General features: G+C 39.4%; 1 protein-coding gene across 1 annotated transcript in view; it reads right to left on the bottom strand.

Annotated features, from left to right (window-relative positions):
• Nucleotides 1–518: 518 nt before the first annotated feature.
• LOC113131946 (VPS10 domain-containing receptor SorCS1-like) overlaps nt 519–22,753 on the bottom strand; it is a 40,749-nt gene continuing 18,514 nt past the window's right edge. The window contains exons 6-27 of the mRNA XM_026309730.1: nt 21,565–21,629; nt 20,851–20,969; nt 20,419–20,508; nt 19,560–19,739; nt 17,865–18,011; nt 16,538–16,640; nt 16,152–16,228; nt 15,469–15,560; nt 15,205–15,312; nt 14,870–14,987; nt 14,567–14,700; nt 10,785–10,898; nt 10,326–10,497; nt 9,863–10,049; nt 9,065–9,198; nt 8,832–8,955; nt 8,125–8,237; nt 7,094–7,228; nt 3,972–4,071; nt 3,519–3,627; nt 2,318–2,472; nt 519–577 (exon numbers count right to left, since the gene is read on the bottom strand). Of these exons, the coding sequence (XP_026165515.1) occupies nt 519–577; nt 2,318–2,472; nt 3,519–3,627; nt 3,972–4,071; nt 7,094–7,228; nt 8,125–8,237; nt 8,832–8,955; nt 9,065–9,198; nt 9,863–10,049; nt 10,326–10,497; nt 10,785–10,898; nt 14,567–14,700; nt 14,870–14,987; nt 15,205–15,312; nt 15,469–15,560; nt 16,152–16,228; nt 16,538–16,640; nt 17,865–18,011; nt 19,560–19,739; nt 20,419–20,508; nt 20,851–20,969; nt 21,565–21,629 (2,635 nt within the window). The remainder of the gene's footprint in view (nt 578–2,317; nt 2,473–3,518; nt 3,628–3,971; nt 4,072–7,093; nt 7,229–8,124; nt 8,238–8,831; nt 8,956–9,064; nt 9,199–9,862; nt 10,050–10,325; nt 10,498–10,784; nt 10,899–14,566; nt 14,701–14,869; nt 14,988–15,204; nt 15,313–15,468; nt 15,561–16,151; nt 16,229–16,537; nt 16,641–17,864; nt 18,012–19,559; nt 19,740–20,418; nt 20,509–20,850; nt 20,970–21,564; nt 21,630–22,753) is intronic.

The following is a 22,753-nucleotide window of genomic DNA, read 5'->3' as shown; positions in this document are numbered from 1 at the left end:
CATTTGATGAGAATCTGGTGATAAGATTTACTGATTGTACAGAGCTTAATGAATCCGTGTCCCTCACTGTCTTACTCAGATAAGCTATTTCCACATAGTTAAAGTAAACTTCACAAACACAAGTCCAAAGAACAGAAACAGGAGCATATTTTGAAATATTATTACACATTACTTCTGTTCTGCTGTTTGATATTTTCATATTTGAGCAGACGCAGCTGTAACCAGCTAAAGCAAATGCCTTTTACTTCTTCCATTATGGATGTACACTATTTACATACAAAGAACAATGTCCTTGCAAAAATACAAGTATTTTCAGTCAAAAAGTGTCCCTTTTTCAAGAAGCAAGTATAAATCTGTACAGTCTCCTCAGAGATTAGGCAGCACAGTGTGAACTGGTCCATCCATGCATGGGTAGCAAAACACTCGAGACCATTCATTGTGACCGTGGTTTCATAGCTTGCTGGAAGTAACTGCCAAAGAAGATGTATTGCTTTCGAGTCGGTCATAGACTCTCAACATTAAAACACATGGGGCGCTTCATCAGAGAGCTTGATGTCTGTGTGAGATGGCAGGTAGCCTGGTAAAGGAGAAGAGAAGAAAGAGACAGAGCAGGAATTTTATGTAGCTATTTGCATATGGGTGTATTTTTGCAGGCGAAGACATTTATCTTGGATGGGTCGATTGTTTAGCTATGGGTAGAGGTAAATCAACTAGAACCTCATAGATATTTCTTGATGAAAATGCTTTCACCACTCTGCTACTTTCCCAATGCACTAATTATTTTATTGGGTCAAATAATTCACCTAGACATTCTCATCACTTTAGCTCAACTTGATTGTGCTTCACTTACCTATGAATACTAATACCTTGCCATGACAAACAGGTTGGCAAATCCATAAATAAACAGCACATAATAATAATAACTGTATTTTGGCCTCTCATATGATAATACAGGGGGAGGAAAAGTAGAATCACCACTTAACAATGAGTGAATATCAAGTATCTCCATCACTGAGCTTTAACTTCACTGTTCCTCTTTGCTAGTTTTTTTTTCCACTATACAGTCTCAACTTTAGCCACAACTTTCTTTACAGCAAAGTGTCACCTCACTCAGTTTTCTAAGACAGATTCTCACTTAACCCCTATGGCAGGGGTGCCCACCCTATGTTCCTCGATGACCACTGCCCTATTTGTTTTCCAGCTATACCTACTCTACCCACTGCCGATGGACCACGTTCTGATTGGCTGAACATATCTGATCCAGGTAGTCAGCAGCAGGTAGGGCACCTCTGCCCCTAGTCAGATGTGGCAAAGGTGCCCTACCTCTGACTAGGTAGTTAGTTTTAGTTCTACGTGCGGCCACAATTTAAACAGTAAGTGTTGTCTGTGGTGCTCACATTAAAGGAATTGATTTTAAAAATTTCACAGATCTAACAGGCTTTCCAGAAATCACATTCCCAGTTAAGGTCCAGTCACATTAGCCTCCCTGAACTGAGCTCCAAAAGGTCTCAGTTTAAGTGCTAATAAGCAGAATAATCATCAGATATAAGTTAATGATGCAAGTTGCAGTGTAGTTTTATACTGAATATGTTAATTGTGCATTGCTTGTTTTTTGCTGGTTTCTAACTCTGTGTACAAGTTAAAATAGCATACAGTCTAATGCAGTAAATCCTCGCTTCATGGATGTTATGATATTCAGTATTTTTCAAACTGTTTTATGGAGGTGTGGATTCAACTGTCTATCCTCTTGGACAAGGTAGTTTGTGGAAGCCAGCCATCATTGATATAAATGGGGTGGACAGAATGATAGAAACACCTGACAGACTGCAACTGAGTGTGTTTATGTGCAAAGCCTCAAATGACTATCAGGAGGACAAAACCTAAAATTATCCTGATAATGGGATTTTTTCCCCCATATCCAGTGCTTTCTCCCAGTAACTGGTTAATTTAAATGTTTGCGAGGTGAATAGCCAACTTGGTGTACCTGTCAGCTAGAATAATGACTACATTTCAATACACACAGTGCATCACAGAGTAATGGAAGAAACTGTTCCAGGAAGAGACGGTTGTTTTGAATTTTCTAAATATGATTTCCCCACCCCAATTCTGTTACCGCAACTAATGAAATTCCACCCGCCTCCACTGTGTTGGTGTGGCAGTTGAAACTTGGGCAAACAAAACCACTAGCACTGAATGTTTTTTGTCATTTGAGGGAATTGACCCTTTAAGTAAATCTGCAGTTTTTAATGACACCAACGTTTTGGTCGCTTTGGAAGCTGCTACTTTTGTTTTTAGGAAGAAATAAACACACTAGTACCTCTGCTTTTTGAGTCCAACTGTACATCTACATGATCCAGTGAGGTCTGCTTGTCTCCCTCAGGGTTTGGGACAGCTATGGAGGCCACTGTTGGGATGACCTCTTGTTCTTTGTCTGGTTGCTCTGCTGTGTATGTGTTGATGCCTGGGATTTTCCTGCAGATTGTGCAGAGGAAAAAAGAAATGCGATTTTTAAAAAAAAGCCAGTTAATATAGAGACCTCCCATCAGGTCCGTTTCTCTAATGCTTTCATGAAGCATAATGTGTTGCACACTATTTTTAACTGTTAAGGATGGGAGAGGACTGCTTGAAAGCTGAAAACTAGGGCATTTTGCATTCCACTGGGCATTACTCTCACATTCATATTGTTCACCTCAGTTTTCAATCAATTTTTCATCCCCTTAGATGCACCCACAATTGTGCTTAAAACTAACATCTTGCATTCCTAATTTCAGATTCTCCCCCTGTGATTTTACGCTGCAGCTGCTGTGGTGACATTTTAGAAAGTTGATTTCTTAATGTAGAAATTATCCTGATAATTAAAGTGAAATCACTTTTCACTTCATAATGAGTACAATTCTACAAACCACCAAGGAAGTAAACCTGTGATGGGCACTTGGATTACCTGCTGCAGAGGATGCTATTTACTGTATGTCCCTCACTGTATAATATATGTTGTCTCAGGACTTATCTTCTCAACCTTTCCTGCCATTCTGCAGAATATGCCTCACCTTGAATGGCTGTGTTTAGCATTTCCGAAAGGTCAACCCTCACATTGTCAGATAGATGAATATTGATAACTGCAGGACTCTGACACCCATTCAGCACTCTGGGAGAATTGATTAGACTGTCATTCCCTGTAATATTCTGCAGATTGAGACAGAGGGGAATTGTCTTATTCCTTGAGCTATTATTGTGTCGTGGACGTCCATAACTCACAGATATATGGAGTCTGAATACTTCTGGAAAGTTTTAGGAGTTCAGCGATGAGGTGCTTGCTTGTAGTTAATAGGGCTGACTCTAAATAGGGCCATTATGCAAACACACATACAAAAAAATGACATTAACTTCTATCTTATCGTAGGTATTTGCAGCGACAACAGTCTGAAAATGTGGGGATTCATTTTCACACATCCTTCCTAACAAAGCTCCTTAACAGACTCCTCTACAGTATAGTGGTTATAATATCTGATACACGATACCTTTTAAATTTATATATTACAAAGATGGCCAAGCCCATCAGGACGACTGACACAAGCATGATGACTGCAGTGCTGCTGTGGCCACTGTCGCTGCTGTCCACAAGAGGAGCTTTAAAGGAGAAAGAATAAGAGAGAAAGGCAGTGCACATGAGAACAAATGCTTTTTTTTTAATGTTATATGAATGTGAATTACATAACAGGTCCTATAAAATAACACTGGAGAATGAGGGCTTTCTTGCTTTACTGACAGAATGTGAGAGTTATGAAAAGAAAATATCCAATCAACACTGTAATCTCCTTTAGTTCACCAGGATCATTCACTCATGATCAATACTTCTTTCCAGTATTATATATTAATGCTAATGTATTCCAGGGTATTCCAGACCTCAAATAAGAGACAACCACCTGAAATGCATCTCTTAGATAGGTGTATGGCAGACACATCAGACTCACCTGGAGACAGCCGTGTGGAGTACACATTCACTTGCACCCCCGGTTTGAGTGTGAACTGGATGAGGTCTTGGTTCAGAGCACTTAGCAGAACCTGAGAAAGCTATGAGGAGGAGTGACAGAGCAGAGAAGACTGTTAGCAGTGGCTGCACAGCAATATTCCAGTCATCAATATTTCAACGACAGTCATTTCATCCAACAGCTTGAATTATGAATCAGAATTTTTGCTTCCTTCTAAAGAGGAGCAAATGTTGATGTGACACATAGAAAACCAAACCCTCCGCACTGAAACCTGGCAGGTTTTTAATGGCAGTGGAAATCCTATCAGGTAAAAGGGCATTCTGTTTATGATGTGGCAGTGACATTTATAAAAAAAAAACAAATCTTTTGCTTTTTCTACAACAAAGGGGAATTTCTGTGGTATACTCTACCTATTTTCAAGAAAACACGATCTAAAAGTTCAGTGAGGCAAAGCTACTGGAAGTCAAAGTATGTACTAATATCATAAAATTGCAGTTTTAATTTTTCTCCCTGAAGTGCCTCAATTTCCCCTGCTTTTCACACCTAGATGAAGCAGTCATTTAACAAGAGACCAAAATGCCTTCCCAGAGCCCATTTGAGTCCTTAGCCATGCCTCACTAATTCCATCTAGTTCTTTCTAAAATCTTTCCACTGGTTAAAATTAGACTGCTCTACACAGTATGAATAATTACTTTTTGTTCTAGTGGCATATCAGGGTCAGTAAATCTATTACACATTTTAATAAGCTGCTCCACACATGCACTCGCCACACGTGCATATGTGTGGGTACACACTCACTCGGTGCATCCACGTTGCAAGTCATTCACTGGAGATGAGAAGAGTGAACTGAAGATTTATTACCCTATTGTCTGTGAGGTTCTGCCAGGTAATCAGACAGGCTTTAGATAAATACATCTCTTTAATTCCCAATCCAGGCCGCCTGCCCCAGTTTGTCTCCTTTCTCGCTAGTGCCAATTATATGATGCATCAATGTAATTAAATACCTATTAACTTAGTTCAAGACTGACTGTGAGCCAGCAAAATTATGTTTACTTGTAATACATTGAGGTCCCATTCGTTATGATGAATAAATGAGTTTTTCTAGCTGTGCTTTAAAAAAAAAAGCCCTGCATTATTGTTTTGTTTACATATTAATCTGCCTTCTGTAAAATAAAATGATAAAAACTCACTTTTCAAGATCCAGAAATATTATTTTACTGCAAAAAAACAAAACAAAAAAAACAAACAAATCAATAAAATATGGTAGATCGAAATGATTATGGTTTATGCTTGTACTGTACAAGTCTAAGTTGGTGGCAGCGGGTCTGTAACATACTGAGATGCTTGTGAGCACACTATAATATCAGTTCTCTAAAGGATGCTGGTTCACTGCTTTAACGTGGGAAGACATTGCCCTCTAGTGTTCATATTCTGTATTACTCTTTCTGACAGCTCGAAAGTACATGTGTGGAAACATTATATCGTGTAGCTATTAAAATATAAAGACAGCGCATTTCAAAAAGCTGGAGCTGCTGTGAAACAATAGTGCAATCAGGGTTGAAAAAAGAAAACAAACACAAATTAAGTTTGTATTGTATGGTTAGACCATTATAAAATCATGAATGCAGTAAAATTAAGACGTAGTTATGTGATTGAATGACTCCACAGGAAATCTGGGGTTTATTCTACAACCTGGTAACTGTGTGGAGGACGTCATATGGAGTTGTAGAAGATGAGATGCTTCCTAAGTGCTACAGAAAACATATTTTTCTTCTTCTCTTTATTTTTACTAAATGAACCACACCAGTTTTACATCTTTTACCCCAATTACCACAAAAATGCAGTCTTCATTACTGCTGACCTTTTCCAAAAAACAATATAGCATTTCCCTACCTTCCATGCAGTCAGTGATGTCCATTCATTTCTCTGCAGTATGAAAATACATTTGCAGACTTTAAACTTGGCTGACTTTGGCAATCCATCACAATGAGGATCATGTCTGTATTTATTTTTGTCAAAGTTAACCTTATTGTTGCATGGCAATGGGGTGCAGACTTTCCAAATGAAGTTGCACTTAAAACTATGTTACTATGCAATGACAATGTACTGTAACTCAGGCTAAAGAAATGCAGACATGATGCCCATTTTGATGTATTCCTCCACCCAAACCCAGTCCATAAGTTGATTTTCATACCAGAGTAAAATTAGGGAAAACAAAGAAAGGAACTGGAAGGTTGGGAAATGTATGTCTCAAATGTATTTAAAATATGAAATCAACTGCAAAGGCTCAGTGATAATGGAAAGTACATTGGATTTTTAGTCTTTTGTATAAAATAATGGTATTCCAAATAGAAAAATGAAAAGAGAAAATGAAAACCAAAAATAGTGTAGCTCTGTTGAGCGCATATTAAATACAGTGAACATATTTTAAGTCCTATACACAGGAAAACAGTGCATTTAAGATGTAACTCTCAATTGCATATAACCTTGAAGAATTCTTTATCTCTCTTCAGATCAGACTTTAGTAAAGATTTTAGTAAATATATTAGTAATATTATAGTAAATACATTAAACATTCCAAGGATATATGTAGGAAAAAACAAATTAAAAACAAGCATCTAATTTTATTATACAATGCAACACAAATCGGTGTCAAGTCAATCAGAAATGGGAGAAACAATCAGAGATAAATGAGGATGATTGCAATTATATATTGGAATGCAAAGCTGAAATTCATATGAGTTTCTCAGGGATAAAACAAATGCCGGAGGCAGAGTGGATTTGTCCCTTAACTTTTTCATATTGGAATGAGATTACAAAAGATATATTAAAAACTGACTGCTTCTGTTACATGATACCTGCATGAAATCTTGGCTAATTTGTCACAATTTACTTTGGGCTATGAGCAAGAAAGCTGTCACACAGCTTGAACTGATAAACAATAGTTGTATCACATAGTAAAATGTATATTCTCAGGGACCTTCTCTTTAAAAGCAGTCTCTTGACTGCCTCAGCTAACTTTGGTGTAGTTTTAATCATCACAGTAAACCACATTACACTGAGCATCTGCCAGGGGCCATTAAAATAATTTGATGAGACATTACCTGATCAAGGTGCGCCCACTTTTCATCTGTGGCTCCATTTCTTGATTTCTTGACTGGTACGATGAAAACCTCTGCTGTAGTAGGTAAACCTGGTAGCACTGTGACCAGGAGCTGATCCTCACTGATTCCAGTGACCTTTAATGATAACCAAACCTCATTAGAAAGCTTTTTAATTGACACAGTTTGGTGGACATTCTACACTTTGGCCCTGAAAGATGATCTCTTGGGCTCACCTTTATTAATGAGTAAATACTCTTGGCTTTCTGCTTCAATGTATCATTTGCCTAAGTACCAGTCACTGTCAACATATAATGCACGGATCACCTGAAACAAGTAAGTTCAAGTTGACAACCTTTGGTAAAGGCCAGGGTTGTTAGTGCATTTATGCCATAACCAGAGGTCTGCTGTCAGTTTCCTGGTGTAAACCATGGTAATATCTGACAAGACAGAAGGTCAAATTGAATGTTTCATACTGAGGGGATCTGTAGGATACATACATATATATATATATATATATATATAGCTCACTTTGCAGATCTTTTGCATAACCTGTTTTGTTTGACATCCCTACAGCCTCTGGAAAGGAAAGCCTGAGGCACTTAATTACAATTAGGCTCTTGTTTCTTGAGATTTTGGGTCCTCTTGAGGCAGTGGTTTTCAGCTCTTTAGAAAGCAAATGGCAACTGTCATAGAAGCACTTTTACTGCCCTTTAGTGTTCTGACAAGTTCAGCTTAAAGCTTGCAGTGATAGTAATGATTTCAGGCCATGTCAGCATGAAGAGGCTAACAACTAATTACACAGCAAGTGAGGTTAAAGCCACCGCAAGTAGTGAAGTGCAACACTTGACACGAGGCCACATGCATATAATACAAATGCGACTTAACCTAGAATGAGCATGTTATTGGCTCAGTACATAGGGACCTGATTTTTTTCTCTCTCAGATAGTGCACAGCTACTAGTTGCCCAAAACTGAATGAAAACTTCTGGTGTTTAATTCATTAATTAATAGGCTTTATAATAAAGAACTGACCTGAACCATGGAGCTCTTCACCACTCTGCCGATGTCTTCTCTCCACTCAGCCACCCCAGGGTTCAGCTCATCCAAATTAGAAGAGAAGGCTAAAACATGTGATTGGAAATAATCTGAAAAAAATCAGAAATAAAATTAGCTATTGCACTTCAAATAACGATACACTTAATTTATCTAATAAACCCAACTGTTGTTATGGGGCTCCCTGCACAGTCAGTTATGTACCCTACTTGAAAATTTAGAGTATTTTTAACAGTTAAGAAGAATGAAAATATTTACATTAAGGAAAGATTTAATGCATGAAGGTAGATGTTTTTTATCCTTGCATTATGTTACCAACTGCTGTCAAAACAAGAGCATGAAACTTAGCTGAGCTTTTAGCCACATCTCATGGCCTTCACCAGCAACTGCAGTTTGCACCATCATTCAGCAGAAATCTCAAGACCCAAATATTAAACTAAACCATTCTTATTACATCTCAGCAAACTCAATCCATTGATGAAGGCAGAAAGATGTGGCTAGCAAAACCAACTGTGAGATCCTGTCATGCAAACTTTTTGTCAGAAAACTTCACAGGTTTGAAAATCTAAAAAAAAAAATTACTCTTAATTTACATAAAACACTGACTCCACAGATTTTGCAGTACTATTTGGAGAGTTTGTTTATTAAGTGTGATGAGTCAAGTAAAATGAGAAAATATAGTTCACCATAAACTGCCACTGTCATTTGGTCCTGATGGACAGTATTTCCAACTGAAGCTTGAACAGTGATACTGTGAGTTCCCTCCTTGGAGAAAGTGACAGACATTGCTCCATCCAGGGTCACAACAGGCTACGAGGCAAAAAGGGACAAAGAAGAAGATTGTATTGTGATTTGTGAGCCTCTCATGTTATTCACTAAATAGGTAGCAGATGATAGAGAATGAAAAAATGAGACTCACCTCTGTTTTGTTATCAAACCACCAGTAATAGGTGACTGTTCCCACATTACTGGGGTGCAACACTGTCGTGAGGTTTACTGCTTTGTTCTTGATGACCACGGGAGGAGCCGAAAGCTGTATCTGTTCAAGTTGACCTTTAGAGAAATAACACATACACACACACCACCTTTTGTAAAAATGTGAAAGCGTGGCTAAATATACTGCTTACATGATGCTCACGATCGCGGCCCAAGCCACACATATGCAACGATTGTAACACAATGTGCATATGGACAGACAGTGGAGAAATTGATTGCACTGCAGGAGTGGTTTGACAAATTTCTGTGGACGTTTAATGCTTTACACTACGACGACAATGTAACCAGTGGACTCCATTATAATGAGCTAAATCCAACCTGACCACCGCTGGTCCTCTCTCAGTGATCAAACAACAAAGAGGCATCGTTTATGCCTGCATGAGGTGAGTGGCACTAAAAAAGTTTAGATGTAGATTTTGAATAGTCTCCCTTTTCAAAGAGGAGTTGCAAGCATATTGGCCCAAGTGTTTCACATTCATTTTTCTTTTTAAAGATAGACAAGTTAAAGTACTTTGGCAGTTTGATGGCTGTCTATGATTAACAATAACAACGATCAAGACAGTAGCTTATGGTGTAGAAACTAACTAAAATGAAGTTAATTCCAAACAATTTCACTATATCATAATCTTAATAAATAAACTCTGTCAACCAGTCAATCACCATCCAATTTTCTTTACTAACACGTCAAATGATCTTGCAGCAATTCTTTTTTTTGACTCACATGAAACGTGCAGGTAGAGTGTCACCCTCTCAAAGCCCAGAGCATTACTTGCTGTAGCAGAAACCTGGTAGATGCCAACTTTGCTGTAGATATGTTTGACTCCGTCATCGATAGAGCTTATGTTAACATATGATATGGTGGTCCCATCACCGAAGTCCACTGTTATGCTTGTTGTGGAGCTGAGACCCTTCAAAAAGATAACAAGATACTGTCACTCACACTGCAGCCTCAGTTGTTTTTCAGTGTCCTTGCTGAAACCTAACAGAGTGCACTTGCCATAAAATGTACAAAAACAAGGTCAGGTGGTAAGTTATGTCACCGCATATTTATTTGATAATGTGTTGCTCCAGCCTCTGTGCTATGTTTGACAGCAGTTAGATTAACTGATAACACACAAAACAAAAAATACAGCCTACTCCCTATAAAACACAACATTGTTGAGTTGTTTAAGTGAAGTCAGCACCTCTTCCAGAAAGACCAAAAAGGTGACATTCCTCTCCAATGTTGCTACCAATGTTCCCTCACTGGTGAAGAGCTGCAGGCCCCTGGGGGCCTGACTGGGACACTTTTGACGCCTGGGGCTGTACCTTAGCAGAGTTCCCTCAGTGCAGTTATTTGACAAAGCCCGGCGATATCTGGAATTCATTAAAAGTTCCCAAAAAGACACAAACGAGTTTTAGAGCATACATATACTGTCCTGTGTAACCACAGGACACACACACAAACACACAGGAAAACATTTGTATGAGGTATATTCAAAAAATACGTGTGCATGTTTAGAATTTTTAATCTATTTTTATGTTACAAACCTTTCATAAACAGTGCATAGTGTACACACATAAAAGCAGGTGGTTTCAAGAAATCTAGGTTTAAATGTAAATAACTCCCTTTTCTTGTGTCAATATAAGTGAATCAGGTGTACCCCGTGGTGTTGAGGAAGCTGTCCCCTGCGATGCAATCTCTAGATGCAGCTGAAGGAACAAACCAAAAAGCTGGAGAGCAGCTCCCGTCAATCTGCCTCTCAAATCCATAGTCACTGTTTTAGAACGAACAACAAAAACAAAAAATGATACACGGGGGTTTTATCGAGACTCGTTATCATTTATTTAAAATTTAAAGTATAATTTACACCGTAAGTGCATGTCTACTGTGAACAGAGTGTGTTTTAGGCTAGAGAAAAGTTTTGACAGCACAGCAGCTCAGAGTATTTGAGATCTGATGTTTTATGTATCAAACCTCTGAAGCAGAAAAAGAATGTTTACACAAATTATAATTATACCTAGGCAAAGTCAGAGGGATCTGTCATATTTCATCATGATCAGGGAAACATATTCTCAGGAGCCAGAGATGGAAAGTTTAATAAGTCTTTCAGTAGTACAGTGGTGTTAAGCTTGTAATACAATATCAGCACTGTTCAGAAAGATGAAATAAAATATGTAACAGTGATGTACAAGATATTCTGACTTGAAGCAAAACTTGTAAGACATAAAAAGTAGCATTCAATAGACTGTAGAGTGAACCATTAGCGTTGTTCATTATGTAAACCTATGCAAGTGCAATAGATATATTTATTATTTTACCTTTAATTTACCAGGAAGTCCACTGAGATCAACAATCTCTTTTGCAAAAGAGACCCAGCCGAGGTAGCAGCCATGCAATCAACATTCATTGTAACATATATAAGTAGAAAGATGCAGCAATGAACTGTTGTCATATATTTGAGTACTGGGCTTCCATATTATTGTTAATGGGTCAGATAACATTGGTTTCGTACCATGACCCAAGATTCTGTGAATTGTGCGCAGCTCTCTGGGCTATCGCTATGGGTCATATCCCCTCTTCGCGCCTGCGCACTGAAGAGAATTCGTTTACGCCCACCTGAGGTGGGGTTAGGGTCCTGCAAATAGAAAAGCACAAAGGAATACGGGGGAGGCCCATGAGGCCGCCGCAAAAATGTCTTCCACTGACAAACCGCGCAGGGCAGCCGTGGAGGATGACACTCCTCTAGTGGAGTGTGCACAGATGCCGACCGGAGGGTCCCTGCCCAACGCGAAGTAAACCTGTGCAATGGTGTCACATAGGCAGTGAGACAAACGTTCTGCAGAGAGGGGGGAGACCCCCAGCGCGCACCGGGCAGAAAAGATGTGAAGCAGCTTCCTCTGCGGTCGCGTGGGGACGTTGAAGAAGCCCTCCAGCGGGATCACTCTAGATCTGAAAGAACTAGTGACGCATTTGGGCATGTATGCAGGGTTAGGACGAGGGGAGGTACTGGGTCGAGCCTCAGTCGGATAAACCAGCGCTGAAACAGCTTTGTATACAATAGGCCGAGCGGCACCACCGGATGAGCCTCTGCCATTATCCCCCTGAAGGCGCATCACCGATCGAGCCGTGATGCGTCTGCGTGGAGCAAAGTGACGCAGTAGGGATGAGAGAGTCGGACCCTCATTTGTAATGAGTTCAGTTCCACCCCGAGATACACTATTATTAGCTAGCTAACCTAAAGAGCTCAAATGACCCGCTAGTTCCGCCATCTGCTGCCACGACTCCTCCGGGGAGTGGGCCAGCAGAAAACAGGTCGTGGAGGTAAGAACACTTCCCTGTCTCCGAAGGGGCTCCAGTGCCATCTTGACGCACTTCGAGAAAGTGCGAGGAGCCAGCGAGTACCCGAATGGCAGGCGGTTGTACTGGTAGCTGGTCCCCTGGAAACGGAAGCGCAAGAATTCCCTGTGTTGAGGAATGATGGAGACATGGGAACACGCGTCCTTCAGATCTATTGATGTGAATCAGTCGCGTCGGTGAACGCATCGCAGGAGCTGGAAATCTCCTGACCTGCATTGATTTGTTGAGTGTCTGACTCGCTATCCGCGGGGCCCAGAGGGGCCAAACGAGACAGCTGTGTGCTGATTAGCGTGAGGGCTGAACTGTGGGGGAAATGTGTGTGAAACAGCCACGGCTGCCTTATGACTGGCAGGAGTTGGCTGAGCTATGGAGGAATATTTGCCATTCAGGGGGATGTAAACATGCTTATTTTCCTCAGAACCCTAAACATGACATATACATTCCTCAGACCTTAGAACACCACAACATTCCCCGCGCAGAACATTCACTGTTTGCGGGGACGTTCGGGTGCCGGGGTAGACCAGGAGCAGTCTAGCTTAGGGGCCTTGGGAGGCTGCCGAGGAGCAGGAGGCATCTGAACTGAGAGGCCAAACTTTGTTCCAGTGCCGGGACCGTGGGAAAACCCCCTACCTAGATCAGCCACCTGCGTGATGGGGGAGAAGGTCGACACCGGAGCTTTTAGCTTGGCTGGCTCCGACGCTGCCGTGGAGAGGTAAGCGGAGATGACAGGTGATCGAGGCCAAACAGGTACAGGGCGTGGCGCCTGTCGCTGGTTGTACCGGCTGAAGTGGTCATCCTGAAGTGGTTGGACCAGCTCAGGAGGTACGGGGAGCTTACACCTGTTAGCCGCCGTCGTGATAATGCCCGGGAGCTAAGCCACGGCCGGTAGAGGCGTAGAAGAGGCCGTCGTAGGTCGCTCAGCTAGCATGCTAGCGGCAGACATGTGCATCTGCTCCCTGGAGGGGGAGGGGGCGGGGAGCCGTCCGGCGAGTGGCATAGCTAGGAAGCAGAGTCTTCTGACTCTGGGTCCAAGGCTAATTCCAGGATTGGTTCGAACTCGTCATCCCGGCCGCGGGTTTCCTCGGCGCGGAGGACAGAGCAGAAGGAGGAGGCCTCTCCTCGGTCTGCCAGCACTCTTTGGCTGCAAGAACAGAAAATTCTGCTCTCTGGCATAGTGCCTCGAGGGGCAGCCGCTTGCAGAACGCGCAGTTCGCCCTTGGAGTGAGGGCTCTGCCGGCGTGTTCCGCTCCCATGCAGCCCACGCAGCTGGGGTGCAGGTCGTCCTCGAAGATGTAGCCAGTACCACACTCGTCGCAGATTCTGGTGACGTCGCAGTCTGCCAAAGTCATGTCGTCGAAGAGCTTGTTGTCAGTGCTTAGGCTGAAGAAAAGAAAGGGAAGAGCTCGCCCGAACCGCCGCCTTATATCTGGCTCCCAGATATAAGCAGCTCCTGCGGACGTGTGGACACCCCAGGTGGGCGTAAACGAATTCTCTTAAGTGCGCATAGCGTGACCTATAGCGATAGCCCAGAGGGCTGCGCACCAATGACACAGAACTTATGTTAGTATACTTAATGTTCTTTTTTTTTAAATTATGTTGTTCAAATCGATTTAGTTAGTAAAACTAGTAAATATGGTTTATTTTACCTTTTGTAAGATTTGCCTGAGGTAAAGTAGGGCCACAAGGTTTTATCTACATTTATCTATTTCTCTGTAATTCTACACATATTTTCTGTATTGTGATATAACACAAATCAGAAAAATGTTTTTAATACTGGAATATTGATTAAAACTGCTACTGTAGTGTACATAAAGATGACTGTTGCTACAAAATTATTAATACATAAGAAAGAAAACAACAGATAGTATATTTTTTTTTCATGATAGCAACAAACTTGCTTCCTAAGTTAACAAATATACAACAGCAATAAAAATAACAAGTTGTGAATTATAAAATACAAGTCTTCAGATACTGTTCTTGTTGTGCCTTAGGTTTGCTTCATAGAGTCTGCCTCTGGAGATTGATAAAGTGTTGTGCATTGGATTTAATGAAGTGAAAAGAGTAGCTGCAGAGCAGGGAACTCACCACTCAAAATCAGCTTCTGTGCACGGGCAGGAGTCTGACATCTGGGAAATATACTGATCTCTGGCCTTGACACATCGAACGTTTGCTCTCAGTTTTTGAAAGATTCTCTTCATTCCCATGATACACACTTCACCCTGTGATGAATAATGCATCATAAACATTTCAGAGGTTCTTTTTCTTTTTTTTGTCTTTTTACCATCATGCTTTTATTGTGTGACTGAATTAAATGGGTTCACTTGAGTTTAATCAACAGCTGAATGTTCATCTTATAAAAACAGTGAAGTAGCAGCAAGATTCTCTTGCCTCATTGTGTAACTGCCATGTCAGATAATCTTCAGATGTGCACCGATGTTGGAAAATGGACCGGAAGTCAATTTTGACAAGTTGCCACTCAGATCGGTGACTGAAATGACCAAATATTCTGCACAAACAAACAAAGTAAGTCATAAAACAGTCAAAAACATTTGGTATATTGGGCAGATACAAGACAAAAACTTATAACTCCACTTTGGCTACATTAAAGGAATTTAAGAAGATTTATGTACACGTCTGAATGTTCATCAGAATAATGTATAATTATTTAGTGCAATTAACAAACCAGAAACACATAATCTCATTATAGTTCCTTCATATCTTACGTCATTATGAGGGTATCTTCTCCAGGCTCCCCCAGCACCCCATCAACATAGAGCGGAGAGGAGGTGAAGCTATATTTGTCCCAGTTTCTGCCCTCATCAAAACTCAGCCTGAGGAAGAGAACAATGGTTGGATCACATACAGACCAGCCACAAATAGAGTAGAACTCAGTTAGAAGGGACTAAGCAGGAAACCAGTTTCACTCCTTGTTTTGAAGATTGCGTATAGCATCTAAAAAGATGCTGAACATCCTTGGAGAGCCTTACCAAATGTGTCTAATTGGCAGAGGTGTGTGTCGAATGGCCACCAGAGATCCTCCTTGATTCAAGAAAAACACGCTGTACTCTTCCTGAAAAACCTGCAGACAAGAGTAGCTTCACTTTATTGCACCAGAGAAAAAGCCTGTATATGCAACATAAGGGACATGCATGTTTACACCTACACACAAAACAAGTAGAAACCACAACTGTTCTTTACACAAGAGTCTCAGTTGTGTGAACAAACAAAAGCATCAAGCAAGTGTTGCTCTCTTTGTTGATTTCTGGAGACTTGAGCTGATGGCAAAAACTCCTTTTGATTTAGTTGCACAGATCAGAGATGCACAAAGCTTGCACAAGGCTGGGTTTCAAACCTCAATTCCTCACTTGTTTGCAGTTGTGAGTGCAAAGCAAGAACTTAAGGTTGCCACTGAACTCACAGGGCAGTCTCTTTTTTTTTTCAGATACTGCATGATTCATATATTTTTCCTATATTTTTTTCTGCATTATCGTGTGGGAAAGTTCAAGGGAAACATTTATCACAAAAGCTATAAATGTAGTTATCTCTATTATGATAAAAATGAATTTGAAAAACATGAGCATACTCAGCCAAGAAATGTATTTAAAATCAAGAAAATCAACCATTACACATTTAAAATTTAGCTCTAGTTTGACATTGAACTATACTATACCTCTTTCCAGGTGTTTCCAGCATCTGATGTGATGAAAATGCTGACATTAGTACTTGTCAGCTCAGGTCCAACTACACCTGAACACACAGGAAGAAAAACACTTTTAATCTATTTCAACAATTACACAGACAAATCATTATGGTTCTTTTTTTGAAACCAATATTTTTATGGCAATCCGCATTAAAAGGTTTTGTTGAGTTTTGTTACTCTTTCCATTTATGTATTATGACACAGATGTGCAGGAAAGATTGGTTTCATTTCACTTTGTAGACAGTTCTGTGAAAGACAGAACTAAAGAACAGATTTTACTGGGACCAGCATTAAGGCTGAGCGTAAACAACAGCATAGATGTGCAAATCAAAGTACAAATCAAACAATCTCCTCACCTGATGCTATTATAATCCCTGGGGCTGAGTCTTTGCTGACAATGTTTCCTGAGGTGTAAGGATTCTCTGCCACATGAAGGTGCAGATGTAAAGAACAGTATGGCTGAGAAACATAAAGATAATTAGTGTGCTGAAAAACCTGGTTCATACACAACAGAAGCCATTATAAAAACTGCCCTGAATTAACTGTGAATCTATAATTAGTAGTTAATTAGGTTGATTGTTAAATATGAAAAAAACATTTAGTAAGGATTACTCAGTGATGTAAATTACATAATAAGGTCTTAAAGAATATGTACCACAGTTTTGGCAAAGATATCTGGAATAAGAATCTGAACATGAAAAAAAAAAACAATGGACATGTTTTTGCAATATAAACTATTACATAGATATTATCACACTCCAAGTCTCAGTAGAATGAAAAAGGTGATATATGATGGAAGTTCAAAATGAAAATATCATTTTACCCCGAGTTTATGCTTACCCAAATACCAAATATATCAAAACAGGTATTTTTACTTATTTCAGCTGATATTATTACAGTTTCCAGAGGCCCTTTAAGGCATTGGAAAATAGCAAAAGGTCAAGATTTAAATTTACTGGGTAGAGTCCAGTGGTAGAGATAGCATCTTATGAGTCTATGCACAGTAGATTAAAGGGCAGTTTGGAAGATGTAGTATGTTCGTGAGATCTTTTTTTTTTTTTCCAGATTGTTTCATTTGTGTCTTGCAGTTTTATCTTTCTAGGATAGGTCTGCTACTATTGTTTGTGCTCCTTACATGTATTCTAATTATTTGAGGGTTTTTCTGCACCATGTCTTCTACTAATGTCTTCTCCTATGACCAAGACATGTAACAAACCTTTCCTTTTAAACACTTTTAACCAAACAGATTATCTGTTGTGTATTGAATAATGAACAGTAACACAACTGAGTAAATTAAATAATCTTTCAAAAATATAAATACAGTATCAGTAGTACTGTACTCTGAGTACTAAAAGTAGTGTACTAAAAAACATTCCAATAGTGACAATGTGTGTTGTATGTTACGTTGTACAGTGCAACAATACAAAGGATTACGAATAATAATAATAGAACATTAATCTACTATTTTTAGATTTTTGAATTTGCTTTTAAATTATTTAAAAGGTCTTTTTAGTCGCTGACATATATCTGAGCTGTGTTGATGTGTTACAGATATAGTTGCAGACTTTAAGCATGGTATGGTATGATTTAGTGTAGTTTTTCTCTTACTTTTTCTGCTTTTTTTTTGAGTAGATAATGGAAATCCAAATAACCAAATGTATTGCTTGTCAGTGGCCCACTTACTTGCTCACAATAGACCTTGTTTCCCTGGAGATCGGTTGTTGGAGCCTGAAGAAGACGCCAGTCTCTCCCCTTGTTGTATGTGATATAAGTTTTCACTTGGTTCTCGACAACTTTATTTGACAGGAACACCCCTTTTATCCCAGCAACCTGCAAACATAAAAGACGAGAGTGGTAGGAGGAAAAATAACAAAAAAAAAAAAAAAGAGGGAAAAAGAAACCGTAAATAATTCAAACTTAAACAAGGCTGAAGGCCTATTCCGGGGAGTAAGAGACATCTGATAGTGATAGTTTTTCTGACAGGGAGCACAATTTTTGCCCATCTGTAGGACTCTGCAGAACCAAAACAACATCTGGCACAGCCTTAAGATATTTCATCCTCTTTGTAGTTATATGCACACAGATGCAAACTTATGTGCAGCTATCCCTTGAATTCACATCTAGAGAGCACTTTTTTTTGTCAAAGGAAGAAAGGAGATTTCCTCTTCTACTAGTCAATTCATTGCAGTTAAATATTTCTGGGCATCAAAAGTACGTGGAGTCAGTCAGCAGTGAGCATAACCACCGCTGATGGCCATGTTAGGTATGTGTTTGTAACAGCAGGATGCTTTTACTGCTGGCTGCAGATGAGGATAATCCAAAGTGATGCATACATGTGCAGTCACTGCAACCTCGCAGTACATCTGTCAACACAGATCTAACATGTTCAGGGCACAAGTTCACCCTGCAATTTCACCTACATTATGACTATGCGCTGCAAGTGACACTGTGTTTTCTAAACTTTCTGTATAGAGTGTACACTATCCAAAGACTAAACCTACTCAGTGTTTTTTGTGCAAGAATAATGTCATATGCGAAACATAATAAAAGCAGCCAGGAAGCAGATACGAGAGAGACACTGCAGAATAAAACACAATGTACCAACATCTGTTCCATTATGGTGAGGGCATCCAAGACATTTCAGTGCACTTAAGTGTACATCTGAGTACACTTAAAGAAAGCACAGCAGAAAATCAAGAATAACTAACTCTAAGGAAAGTTTTAAGCTGTCTTTTGGTACTTCACTTGTCAAAGTCAGATTTGCTTTGTTTAAAAAGTTTCCAAACCGGGAATTTAAATTTGTATAGTGCTTTTAGATACACAAAGCGATTGGGCCCTTTCTGTTTGCATGTTTTCCCCATGCCACCTTGTGTTTTTGCTCATACTGAAAAGAAAGTGATGTTTGGTCAAGTGAAGTAAGAGACAGTATGTGTGAATGTAAAGCTGACGTGTTGATCTGTCTTGGATTAGCATTCTGTGCCTGACCAATGCACTGTGAAATAGGCTCGTGTTCATGATAATGACAAGAAGGTATAAAAATGGATTGATGGATTAAGGTACAGCATGAGATACTTTTCTGAGCAGCTATTGGACTGTTGGTGGTTTTTTTGTTACTGATAAATTTGTAAAATATTTCTGATAAGTTAGTTCATTTAATATTTGAAAAGGGTGTAAAAAGATACTTCTTTCAATTTCTTCATTTGTCTGACAAACACTTTAAAACCCAAGGTTAGATAGATTTTGTGCAAAAAGTATAAAGTCTGGGTTAAAAGAAAATAACTTTGCATGTTCACATAATCGCATCTGATTATGCAAACCTATGACAGACAACAAAACAACAAAAAACAGATGACTGCCCACCCGGACAGCACTTAGTACCTCATACAGGTCTATCATGATGTTGCCCTCTGGTCCTCCACTGCTCACAACGTTCTCCAGCATCAGGGTGAAGAAAAGCCCTCTGGACTCAGACATGTACAGGTTGTAGGAATCATTCTGGTGCCAGTCCTGAATTGCTGCCACCACCTGGTTATCATCTGTGCTGATTATCTGCAGGTCCTAAATATATGAAATTCCTGAGTAGATGTCTTTGTGTGGTCTACTGGACCAGCCAAAGTTTTAAGAATTGATTTAAAGAAATTCATTCAGCAAAACTGCATAATAGGGGCCACGGAGCTTGAGCAGCAAGCCAGCAATTCATCACTTCTTGACATTATTCAGTCAGGATCGGCAACGATTAGACCTCAAGCGTGTCATGCCATGCACTAAAAATGAAAACAGGCTCCATTTCCTTTACTGAATCCCTTAACCAGATAGAAGAAAGGTAGGGAATGCATGTCCTTCTCAAAGAAACTTTGGCACTATACACACTGGATGGACAGATTGATCGAAGCAACACTGTGGGCTTTAAATCTCTCTTGTTGTTTGACATGGTCTCTAAAAACATGAAGCCACTAATTGCCGTGCATTTAGACACTGCAGAGCACCATTTAGTACAAATGCAAATGAACTGCTCTGCTTGTAAAAATTCCAGACTCATTTTTAAAGTAAATATCTGTTGATGCAGATGGAAGACTAGGCATGGGTCATAAATTACCACACAATCTATAAATACAATTATGAACACAAACAGAATTTGTCAGGAAACACTATGACTAACTGGGAACAGCCTTACTTAAAACATTTGGAAAAGTAGCCAAGAGTAAATCATCATGGCACCAGAAAGTAGCTGTCTTACCTTTGGCAAAGTGTACTTGGGAAGTTTCATTGGGTAGAAAGTGTTTCTTTTATAGGACACATAATGGACAGACTGGGCACCTACTGGCACCTAGAAGAGCAATGTAGTGTGATTTGCAGTTCATCACATTTCAAGTGAATATTCATAAACTTCACTGTGTACACTTATTGCCAACAGTATGTATCAAACAACTTAAACCACCATCAAATCTCTGGGATTGTTATTAATTGACAATGTTGTGAATTATGATGAAGTAGAGCTGTAGTATAATACACAACATAGTGTTTTCAATTTTATGCCATCCTTTCCCAGGATAATAGCCCTTTTTAGTTAATGAAAAACATGACTGTACATTAAGATGCAATTGAATGCAGTGATTTTACAGCTTTTAATTGATTTTTAATGAAGCCAGACCTTGCAATAAAAACCCACCTGGATGAAAACGTATTCATCCTGAACCACCAGGGAATTAGGGATGATAAATCCAGGGAAAGGCTTGCCCTTGTTTCCATCAGAGCAATTCTGAAGTTTACAAGTTATATACTGTGACCCTGTGGGTAAGCAAGAAATGAGCACTGAAAATATAACAGAGAGAAAAACAAACAGCCTTCTGCATTCCACAAACAGCCTTCTGCATTCCACAATCAAGGTTTAGCATTGCTTATGCTAATGGTATTAACTGAGCCATAGAGCCAAATTTTGGAGGCCAGTGCTTATTCTCATTAATATAGTAGATAAAGTAGAGAGAGCTGTCCCAGTGTGTTAGCATCAGCCAAATGAGGAGATCTCCCCATGGAGAGGGCATTAACACAAAGGCCCTTATAGTAGTGCAGCCTCTCTACACTGTGGCCACGTAAAGAGCCATGCCATAGCATGGTGCTTGAAAATGAATTAGCCTAATCATACAAAGAGTTTTCATGCAGCCAGTTCAAAAGCAGACAAGAGTTTTAGTATGAGCATGGGAAAAAACTAACGTTTTTTTTCAAAATGTATTGAAACATGCAACATGTCATTTGACATAAGGTTTCATTTCAGTAACGATCAAAGCACAAAAAGACATTAAACAAATGGTGCAACTGGGAAAATATATAGAATATTGAATATTTTTGCAGTTATTTTTACTTGTAACATGATATTATTACTCACGTCCATCAGAGATGCTGATCTCCAGGTGGATCATTCCTTGCTCTTTATCCAAACCAAGTTTTGACCTGTAACATCATGACAAACACTTAAGACACCTGTCATTTATACTTTAAAACTAAAGTTTAACTTATGTTTAATTAGTAATATTTAATTAATAATAGGTTTAATTATGACACTGTGCTTTACTGACATCCTATACCTCCATCTGTCTCAGTGGTTCCTAACCTATTCAAAACATCAGTTTCCCTACTTACATTTGGTTTTGACTTTTTATTTTACTAGCATCAGAATCATTGTCTACAAATCTTTTTAGTTTTTACTTTAAGGAGATGGTTACACCAACTCTTTGCAGGTTCAAACTTACCCTAGTTATTATGCAAGTGTTTAGTAAGTAAGTAAAAGATTTACACACTATTATAAAAATATTTACTTAAATATCAGTTGTTACTAAAAGTGACACCCAGTATCTGTCAGGAGTAACAAATGCATAGTCAAGTAAACAGATTTAATTAGTCAGAGAAATTAATTTTATATCTTTTTTCTTTTATTATCTTTCCTTTTTAGAGGGAACTTTGCTTTTGATTCCTATTTACAGTTCACAGTAATATTTTTCCGGTATCAGAAGTGCAACGTTTGTGGGTTTACATTAGTTTGTAAGGGGACATTCAATAGAAAAACTTAATCTAACCACTGGCCTGTCAGACATTTGACCCATGCTGAGTTTTATGGGTAAGGTGTACTTTGCCATTTCATTTACTTTCAATAGAGATTCTTCATGATAGCTGTAAAGTGCAGAGCGACATGAGTGACCACTTGTTGTATTAATAGCAGCTGTTGTGACAGAAGATGGGTTGCTTCTCATTTTCCATACCATGTCTGAACTATAATATAAAAAGACCCCATCCTGCTTTCCTCAGCACTCTGTAATTGCCTCACAGCTCCATCTCTTTTAATGGACTTTCTGTCAAATACTTCATCCAATTCTATCAGTGAACAGCAGCCCTTGCTCTTAAATAAACCCCTGCAATGTTACACTCTGCTCCCCCATAACTAACTCACACCGCTGTGGCTGCCCAGCGAAGGTGCCTGTTAACATGTTTTTGTAAATCATGTTTGTCAGATTTTCTAGATAAGGTGAGGAGTGCAGAAGGTGATGAAAGTAATTCTTACATAGTTAATCTCTGGTGCT

This window comes from Mastacembelus armatus, chromosome 15, assembly GCF_900324485.2.
Source record: "Mastacembelus armatus chromosome 15, fMasArm1.2, whole genome shotgun sequence".
Taxonomy (NCBI): Eukaryota; Metazoa; Chordata; class Actinopteri; order Synbranchiformes; family Mastacembelidae; genus Mastacembelus; species Mastacembelus armatus.
Note: the sequence above shows the minus strand (reverse complement) of the source record. Positions and strands in the feature narration are given on the sequence as shown.